Source organism: Phyllostomus discolor, chromosome 5 (genome assembly GCF_004126475.2).
Source record: "Phyllostomus discolor isolate MPI-MPIP mPhyDis1 chromosome 5, mPhyDis1.pri.v3, whole genome shotgun sequence".
Lineage (NCBI taxonomy): Eukaryota > Metazoa > Chordata > Mammalia > Chiroptera > Phyllostomidae > Phyllostomus > Phyllostomus discolor.
This window is the reverse complement of record NC_040907.2, coordinates 18,259,810-18,269,648: the sequence shown is the minus strand read 5'-3', so window position 1 is coordinate 18,269,648 and position 9,839 is coordinate 18,259,810. Positions and strand designations below refer to the sequence as shown.

The 9,839-nt window shown below is 48.9% G+C and overlaps 1 protein-coding gene across 3 annotated transcripts; it reads right to left on the bottom strand.

The window, feature by feature from the left end:
• Positions 1 to 3,434: 3,434 nt before the first annotated feature.
• On the bottom strand, positions 3,435 to 5,218 carry RAB42 (RAB42, member RAS oncogene family). Of its 3 annotated transcripts, XM_036025618.1 has the most exons (3): positions 4,727 to 4,743; positions 4,377 to 4,449; positions 3,435 to 3,984 (listed from the first exon to the last, which is right to left on the bottom strand). In XM_036025618.1, coding segments are annotated over exons 2-3 (426 nt in total). In that variant the 5' UTR covers positions 4,379 to 4,449; positions 4,727 to 4,743; the 3' UTR covers positions 3,435 to 3,560. The 3 variants fall into 3 exon arrangements, with proteins under 3 accessions (XP_035881511.1, XP_028369175.1, XP_035881510.1); XM_028513374.2 differs by lacking the exon at positions 4,377 to 4,449 and having other exon boundaries at positions 4,727 to 5,218; XM_036025617.1 differs by lacking the exon at positions 4,727 to 4,743 and having other exon boundaries at positions 4,377 to 4,456.
• Between the last annotated feature and the right edge of the window lie 4,621 nt (positions 5,219 to 9,839).

The following is a 9,839-nucleotide window of genomic DNA, read 5'->3' as shown; positions in this document are numbered from 1 at the left end:
GGGGTCACCAGCACATCCACCTTGCCCTGCTTTGCTTCTCTGTGCTTTTCACTGCCTCCCACTCAATTTGGCCCCATGACCCCTCTCTTCACAGCCTCATAGATCCCTTGAGTGGGCAGCTCAAAGGATGTGCTGATGTTACTGTTGCTCTTGTCTGAGGTCTCAACATAGTGAGCACCCAAAGAAGAGGCAGCCAGCTTGTCCCCTTCATCCAGCATCGCCTGTCACTCAACCACCAGGTCACTCTTGTGGCCTACCACCAGGAAGATGTTGGAGGGTTTCACTTTCTCCAGAACCTCTTGGTGGCACTGGGCGCTGCTCTCAAAAGCTGTTCTGTTGGTGATATCAAACAACAGAAGGCCTCCTGCCAAGTTCTCATAGTAGGGGCCGGTCACTGACCTCAGCAGCCAAGAAGAAATCCAGAATTAGTTTGGAATCCTCCACTGAGAACAGAAGGGGGTGAGGGAATTCGAGCCGTTTAATGGAAAAAGCTAGGGTAGAGTCAAGACATCAATTCTTGATCAGCTGTGTGACATGTAAATAGCTTCTGAGTCCCATCCTATCTGCAGATGGAAGAGACGTGATCATTCAGCAAGAATTTTTGAGCTGGACCTGGGCCCGCCAGCGGGTCCTCATGATGAACACAAACACAGGGAGCGAGCCCTGGCCAGGCAGCTCGGTTGGTTGGAGCGCTGTCCTGTTATGCCAAGGTTGCGGGTTCAGTCCGGGTCAGGGCACATACAAGAGTCAACCAATGATGCATAAATAAGTGGAACAACAAATCATCTCTTTCTCTCTCAGAGATCTCTCTCAAATCAAATAATTAAAAAATAACGGGGCAATCCTATGATTGGATAAATATAAAACTGCTACTGTGACGGGCTGGCTGCAAAGGAGAGATTCGCAGCACCTCTGGGGGAGAGGGTCTGGCCAGCTGGGCCATAGTTGGAAGGACTATGAAGTGAAGGGGTGGGGATCTCTTTCAAGGAGCAAGAACTGCATGTGTGCCTGCCCCGAGGCAGTGTGGTGAGGAGACTCAGGCCAAGTCGTGCAGTGTCTTGGCCCCTCAAATGAGGGGGCTTTACCCAAAAAGTAACAAGAGCCTTTGCCAGTGTGGCTCAGTGGTTGGAACATCCATTGTCCCTGTGACCAAGTTGTAGGTTCAGTTCCTGGTCAGGGCACATACCTGGGTTGCTGGCTGGTTCCCCGGTCTGGGCATGTACAAACCCTGGTCTGGGAGGCGATCAATTGATGCTTCTCTCTCTCTCTAATGTTTCTCTCTCCCATTGATATTTACTGGCTTCGTAACCTCTCTGGGCCTTGGTCCCCATATCAGTAAAATGTAAAATTAAAGTACCTGCCTTATTACAGCACATAAGAAGAGCTCAGTTAGTGCTAAGAGCTGTTCCTTCTGCCCAAATACCTGCTTTTAGCTTGACTCCTCCAGGTCCCAGCTCAAAAGTCTTCTCAGTGAGGCCCTCCTCACCTACCTGCTCTGCTCCAAAGGACCCCTGTCACTCTCAGTCCCATCTCCCTTATCTGTGGTCTTCAGAGATTTTATTTATTTACTTTTAGAGAGAGAGGAGGGAGGGAGAAAGAAAGGGAGAGAAACATCAATGTGTGAGAGACACATCAACTGGTTGCCTCTTGCACGCCCCAGCTGGGGACTTGGCCTGCAACCCAGGCATGTGCCCTGACCAAGAATCGAACCGGCAGACTTTCAGTTCACAGGTGGATGCTCAGTCCAAGTCCCACCAGCCAGGGCTTATCTGTGGTCTTTATAGCACTTACCACAACCAGTAGTTTGCTTCACTTATTTATTCATTTTTCTCTCCCTCTTCCACTAGCATGTCAGCCCCAGGAGGGCAATTCTGTAACCCCAGAGCCCAGAACAGAGCACTGGCTCATGTTTAAGAATCTGATGAAGGAATAATAATATGTCATAAAGCAAACAATTCCCTCTCCTGGCCCAAACTTTCCTGTCTGTGAAATGGGAATAATCATGCCAACCTTGTATGGTTGTCATAACGATGAGCGAAGACTTCTTTAAAAGAGGAGGCAGGAGACGGCAGTGCACAGGGTGACCCCAACTGGCCCAGCTGCCATGGGGAGGAAGCTAAAAAACTCACCCTGATTGAAAACTTCGCAAGAACTCTAGGATGGGGGCATTGTCAGCACCTGTTATTGAGAAAGAATCCGATGCTCAAAGGGGTAGAGTGACTGGCTCCAGATCACAAAGTATCAAGTAGTCATGCTCCTTTTGCTGTGGCATCTGCCCATGCTCTTCCCATGCCCACTGGCACAATGACATCTTCAAGACACCTGCTCTACACCTACTGAGATTCTTCCCTACATAAGCACCGTCTCCTCCAGGAAGCCTTTGATTGAGCCAGGACATTCCCTGTTGAGGAGTTTCTGTTGCAAATTAGGTTCCCCAGAAGGCACTTACAGTTGACTGTGAACAACTCCGGGGTTAGAGGTGCTGACCTGCGCAGTAGAGGCTCCCCACACATGCATACACAGGGATTCCCCACCATGCAGTTCACCCTTGAATAACATGGATTTGAACTGTGTGGGTCATTGGAAAAGTCCAGGTATAAGTGGACTTACACAGTTCAAATAGGTCAAAACCATGCTGTTCAAGGGCCAACTATATTAAGGCATTATTGAGATCAATACCTGGTTGGGGGAGGAAAGGAAGGAAGCAGGATTGAGCAGAGGGAGGGAGGGTTTATCTGTGATATAACAGCAGTGGCTTCAGGGGACCCCAAAATGAATAATAAAGCAGGGGTTTGAACTTCACATTTGTCCATAGTTGGGAGAAGAAGGCCAGGCCTTTGATTACTCTTCTCCCATTAGATTGACATTGGATGTGGGCCGCACCTGAGGGGTCGGGCGTTCCCAGGGAGCGAGGCTCCTCATCCCATAGCACTCCCAGCAGCTGGGGGATGTGGGGTGGGAAGGGTGGTGAAGAGGAGGCTATAAACTCTTCAGTCCTGCCTCTGAGATCCAAATCCAGACCAGAGGTGCTGCGCAGCAACAACCACACCTAAGTCACACTCAGACTCATCCAACCAAGACAGCATCTAAGGAGGCTCCGAGCCGGGCTCCCCCTGAAATTCCCCACAGCCATCCTCACCTGTGCAGGGGTGCATAGACTCAGCGTCTCAGCGTCCCAGCCCAGGAATGCTGCTGGAAACGGCCACATCTCAGCCAAGAGAATGTGGTGATGACAGTTCATGTCATTCAGTTCTCAGTGTGTGATAGGTCCTGGCTGAGCATATCCCCCCATTATCTCATTCATGCACCCCCCACCCTCTTGAGGTAGGGTGTTTTACAAGGAAACAGGCTCAAGAACAGCAAGCTGCACACCCGCATCTGAACCTTTCTAGTGGGAAGCAGCTGAGCCTGAAATCAAAATCCAGGAGCCATGATTGTGCCAGAATACTGTTTATATGAACGCTTAGGGTATACTCTGCCATTTGCCCTTTGGAGAGATACTCTCTCCATCCCACCAGCCTTCTGGGGTTGGCACTGCTTCAACCCTTTCCCTTCCCGAGTCAGCACTGGCATGGGCCTGCCTGTTGCTGCCTGCTGGGGTGCTGAGGGGTTTGAGTCTTCTTGATGAGCCGAATGCCCCCCCAGTCCTCCTCCAACTTGATGTTCCCTTGCTGCAGGGCTTGCTGGATGGTGTCGGCCAGTGTGTCGAAGGCCAGGTCCACATTGCAGTTATTTTTGGCTGAGGTCTCCATGAAGGCCATGCCCAGGGAGGCAGCCAGCTCCTCTGCCTCCTGGGCTGAGACACAACGGGTGTTCTGTAGGTCACTCTTGTGGCCAACCAGCAGGAAGATTGCCTTGTCGGGGCCCTGAGTGGCCACGACCTCCTGGTGCCAATGTGGAATGTGTTCAAAGGACTTCCTGTTTGTCACATCAAAAACCAGCAGGACACCCACCACATTCCGGTAAAAAGACCTGGTGATGCACCTGATGGGATTGGGGAGTAAGTTGAAAGGTTTATGTCTTCAGGACACCCCCAGAGGCAGAACCTCCCCTGCATCCACTGAACACCTCCCCCACTTCCCCACCGCCCGTTATAGCTCATTTCACACTGCCTTGTGCTTCCGTTCCTGGGTTCTGTCTCTCTCCCAAGATACCGGGTGCTTCTCAGTTAAGGAGTGAGTTTGATTCACGTACTGCTCTCCTGACCAGTCCTCCATTCCTGGAGGAGGCCTAGTATTTTCCTGTGTGAAGGTCTGCTTCCCCACTCTCTGTCTGGCAAGATCCTATGCCTTGTTCAAGGCCAACACACATCTTTCCTCCTTTCCCATCTCCTTGACCTCCCGCCCTGTGCTCCTGTGGGCTGTTCCAGCACCCACATCCCTCATGCCTCCAGGGTTCAATGTCGGGTCTTTCTCCCTTGCCCCCAAGGCCTGAATGTTCCTCTGTGGTGGGAGGGACGACCAGGTCTCAAGCATCTGGCTCAGGGGCTTGGCCCACCCAGCTGTATTTGTCAGGTGAATGACTCAAGAGGGAAGGACTCCAACCCCAGGGCTGGGACACCCAGACCTCTACTTTTGGGCCACCGGGGCTGACCCCTCGGAGGGATCTCCACGGCCAGGGAGTCCGGCATTGATTCCCGAACTGAGGTTCCTCACCTACTTATTTCTCCCCTTCTCTTTCCTCCTCCACCCACTTCGTATCCACAGCACACCGCCCCGTCCCGCACCTGAAACGCTCCTGGCCCGCGGTGTCCCAGAGCTGCAGCTTGACCCACCGCCCGGCCCCCAGCTGCAGGAGGCGGCTGTAGAACTCGACGCCCACCGTGGGCTCGGACTGGAGCTCTGCCTCCGGCGCGGGCGCCAGGGTCCCGAGCGCGCCCCCCACGTAGCGCCGCAGCAGCGACGTCTTGCCCACAGCCGCGTCCCCCAGCAGCAGGATCCGAAACTGGTAGCGGCAGCCTCCCGCCTCCATCGCCGGAGTCTCGCCTCCACCCGGTCCGGCAGTCATTGTCCAGCCCCGCCCTGCCGAGTGGCCGGGAAGAGTGGCCCTGACCCCGCCCCTCACTGCTGCTAAGCGACCCGTCACCAGCACGTGGGGGACTGTGGAGCCTGGGTTGTTTTCAGCCCAGGGGGCCTGGCCCGGGGGAGGCTGGCTGGTGGAAACACTTAAGTCACTTACTCTCTGAGCCTCAGTTTTCTCTGTAAAATGAGGATAATGGTACCCCCTACTTCACGGGTTGAAAAGATTAAACTGAAGTCGGGAGGAGGACTGGGGAGGAATGATAGCCAAAAAGGAACTGCCTAGAGAGAGGAGCCGCTCTAACAGTGCCAGAGCGGTCACATCATTCACTTACCTGCTGTGCTGGTTTCTCTCTCCAACGTCACTCTCCTGTTAGTTCACCCAGCTGGGCCCCCTGCTGCTGGACCTGGGGGACACCGCTCTGCAAAGCTGATGGCTTATAGGTGCCCCTTTTCTGCCCGGTGCCCTTTCCTGGGGGCCCACATAAGCTGGCCTGGGGCTTTCTTCTCAATGTTCAGGTTCTATGTTCGACAGCCCCCCGCTGCTTCCTCCTGTCTGCCCGTGCAGGGCCCCACGGCCCAGGGAGAGGATGGGACACAGTCTAGTAGAAGAGGCAGGACAGACACAGACAACTGTGATCACAGAGGGAGTGCATGTGGCCTGTGGACTGGGCAGCTAACATTTATGAGGCCAGATGGTCCATTCTTTATGCTTTGTGGGCAGCAACCCTTTGAGAAGGGGCTCAGACATGTGGCTTGTCTCAGGTCTGGGACTCACATCCGGGTTTGTCTTCTTTTAAAAATTTACTTATTGCTTTTATAGGGAGAGGAAGGGAGAGACAGAAACATTCATTTGATGTTTCACTTCTTTATGCATTCATTGGTTGGTTCTTGTATGTGCCCTGTCCGGGGATTGAACCCACAACCTTGGGGTATTAGGATGATGCTCTAACCAACTGAGCTACCCACCCAGGGCTGTCTCACTCTTTATTACCCCCTTGATATGCCACAAAAGGGGACTGCAAAGTAAGTCCCAAGAGGACAAGGACATGGTGGTCAGTTCTGCTTCCGAGATCCACTGCACCTTTTCCAGTCGGGCCTTCTGGCGACCCAGGGCATCAAGGCTAGACTCCTGGCTAGTCCCAAACAGGTAGATTTTTACCAGTTTAACTTGTTTTGGCAAATTGGTGGGGTGGGGTGGGGGTCCTCACTATTTCAACCATCACGTCATCACATTTCCTCCTCACACAACCTTGTGAGTAGGTGTTGTTATCCTGTCCATTTTTACAGATGAGGAAACTGAGGCTCAGAGAAGTTAAATAACCAGCCCAAGATCACTCAGCAAGGAAGGATGAGACTACCTTCTAAGTCCGCCAAAGGTCAAGGCCTGTTTGCTACCATGTTTGCTACTTTTGTTTCTGACTGAACAGGTTGGGGATCTGAAAAGGCCCAGGTTTTCTTCTGGCTAACTCTAAACAAACCAGTGAGAAGCCACCTGCATGGCAGAGCCTGAGGGAACCCAGCTCTGCCTGCCCCTTCCTCCAGCAGCTGGAGAGAAACCTGACGGCCTAGGAACCACGAGGCACCCAAAAGAAGGTTGTGTGTGTTGGCGGGATCCTCGCCACCAGCTCTGCCCAAATCAAGAGACTCTGCCCACTCCTTCCTGCCTCGCCTACTCCTCCATCAGGGTGTTCTCCCCACCTCGCTCTATTAGGCTGGAAAATATTTTTGGTGTCAGGTTCTTGCAGATGCCCCCAGTCCCTCTTTACCTACCACTGGGGCTCTGAGCTCCAGCCAAGCTGAGCATCTTTCCTTTTCCCAGCCCTCAGCCAGAACATTCCCCTTCCGCTCTTCAGAGGGCTAACGCCGCAGCCTAGATCCCTGCCCTTGAGAAGCTCTTCCCAGACCGGCCAATGAGGTCACATGCCCCTTTAGTCTGCGTGAAGTCTGTCCCCCTTCTAGGTGTGAGCCCCTTTGGGGCAAGGACCAATGGTTGTATCCTCAATGCATGATACAAATAGAAACTCAGTAAATATGTATGGTTGAATGAAAGTGGAGAAGTGCTATTCATGCATGCATTCATTCATTCCTTCTGTCAGTCAGTCAGACACCATAATAGAGCAAGGCTTGAGGAGGTCCAGGTCAGAGAAGACCTCTTACAGGAGGTGATGGGTCTCCAAGGACAATGGGAGCTGGGGAGGTCAGGGAGGAAGGGCTGCTGGGCAAAGGCAGAGAGGCATGAAATAGCTTGAAATGCAGTTTGAGCCCAGCCTTCCCAGAGAGCTTTATGGTCAGCACACATGGGCAAGTGCACTGTCAGGATCAGCTTCCTTAACTTCCTCTCCCAGACACTGTGGGTTGGGGTCATGTGCCTGCCTCTGGCTGCACCTAGCACTTGAATCTGGATGTCAGCTGAACTATGTGACTTGGAGACAAGTCTTCTCCCCTCCCTACCCCTGCTTCCCCTTCTGTTAAGTGAGGCAAATTGTGGTGCCCACCTCACAGGACAGTTCTGGTAAAAAGTGTTGAGAAGTCAGTGATTTGAAGGCAGGTGAATTACATCATCTAAATGTTTTCTCGCTTACTTAAAAAATATTTTTATTGGGGTAAAATTGGTACAATAAACTGCACATATGAAAAATGTACAATATAAGGCATGTGACATAAGTGTACACCCACAAAGTCATGCCACAATCGAGATAACGAACATTAATCACCCTAAAAAGTTTCCCCATGTGCTTTTTACATCCTTCTCTCCTGACTCCCACTCCCAGGCAACCACTGATTTGCTTTCTGCCACTAGAGAGTACTTCACATTCTCTCGAAGTGTGTATAGATGAAATCACACAGTATGCGTGTTTGCCTGGCTCCCTTCACTCAGCAACGCGAAGATTCATCCATGTTGATGCACACGTCAAGTCCGTTCCTTTTTATAACTGAGTAGCATTCCAGTGCATAAATATACCACAATTTGTTTACCCAATCCTTTGTTGAAGGACATTTGGGTGATTTCCCGCCTTTGGGCATTACAAATAAGATTTCTGTGAACATTTATATTCAAGTCGTTGTGTAGACCTGTGCTTTCATTTCTCTTGGGAAATACCTTGTAGTGCAGAGATCGCCTAATATGGTAGGTGCACGTTTCACTTTTTTTAGGAACTGACATTGTTTTCCAAAGTGGCTGCACTATTTTACAATCTTGAACACTGTCTGAGAGTCCCAGTTGCTCTACCTTCTTGATGTCACTTAATATTGACATTTAATTTTCAGCCATTCCAGCGGGTCTGTGGTGTTATCTCATTACAGTTTTAATTTGCATTTCCCTGATGACTGATGTTGAGCATCATTCATATGTTTGTTTGCCATCTGTTTATCTTTTTTGGCAAGATGCAAATTTTGTGGCCATTTAAAAAAATTGAGTAGTTTGACTTTAGTGTTGCATTTTAAGCATTCTTTATGTTCTAGGTAGAAGTCCCTTGTTGGATTATATGTTTTGAAAATACTTTTCCCTGGTCTGTCTCTTGCTTTTTATTTACTTAACAGTGTCACTTGAAGATCACGAGTTTTAAATTTTGTTGAAATGTAACTTAATAGTTCACTATTGTACTGGAGGTCCCAGAAAAAGAAATAAGAAGCATCCAGATTGGGAAGGAAGAAGTAAACCTGTCTTTATTTATTCATAGATGTGTAAAAAATCCTAAGAAACTTACAAAAAAATTGCTAGAATTAGTGAGCGAGTTTAACAAGGTTGCAAGATACCAGTCAATATGCAAAAACTAATCCTATATCTATATACTAGCAATGACTATTTGGGATTTGAAGGTGACAAGAATAATACTATTTACAATAGCATCCAAATATGAAAAACTTTGGGATAAATTTACCAAAAGGTATACAAGATGCAAGACCTATACACTGAAAATTACAAAACACTGTTGAGAGAAAGATGATCTAAAAAAATGGAAAGATATACACCAGCCTCATGGATTGGATGACTCAATATCATTAAGATGTCAACTCTCCCCAAATTAATCCATAGATTCAATGCAATACCAGCCTGATCCCAGTAGGCTTAAAAATAAAAATAGAAATTAGCTGATACTAAAATATATATGGAATTTCAAAGGGCTCTGAACAGTTAAAATAATCTGAAAAAGTAGAATGAAGTTGGATGACTTATCCTGCTCTATTTCAAGACTCATTAAAGAGCTACAGCAATCAAGGCGGTGTAGGACTGAGCCCAGAAACAGACCGGTACGTATGGTCAACAGATTTTTAACGAAGTGCCAAAGCAATTAGGTGGAAACAGAATCTTTTCAACAAATAAAGATGAAACAATTGGATGCCATATGTAATACAATACCTTGCCTCTTACACCATGCACAAATATTAACTCAAAGTGAATCAGAGATCTAAATGTACAAGCTAAAACTATTAAACTCCTAGAAGAAAACATAAAAATCTTTAATGTCTTCGAGTTAGGCAAACATTTTATTTTATTATTTATTTATTTTAAAAGTTTTTTTTAAAGGGCACTAAGAGCACAAACTACAAATGAGAAAAATCAATATACTGGACTTAATCAAAATGAAGAACTTTTGCTCTTTCGACACTCTGGCTGGTGCGTTAAGACCACGGTGCAGGGACCAATGGCAGGTTCGGGGAGAGCAGTGAGGAAACTACTGCTTTCTTGTGGGTCAGCAGGAATGATAATGTCAGCGCGGGTAGTAAGAACCGTGATTCTTGAAGTATCTCAAAGATGGAGACCACAAGGGTGAAAAAGGTGAAGGGGCTTAAGCAAAACAAACAAACAAAATAACC

Excerpts from the sequence above, each read along its gene's own strand:
- RAB42 (XM_028513374.2), bottom strand. The coding sequence starts at position 5,007 with ATGACTGCCGGACCGGGTGGAGGCGAGACTCCGGCGATGGAGGCGGGA. Across the intron at positions 3,985-4,726 it reads GCGGGCCAGGAGCGTTTCAG|GTGCATCACCAGGTCTTTTT; the intron begins GTGCGGGACGGG and ends CAATCCCATCAG.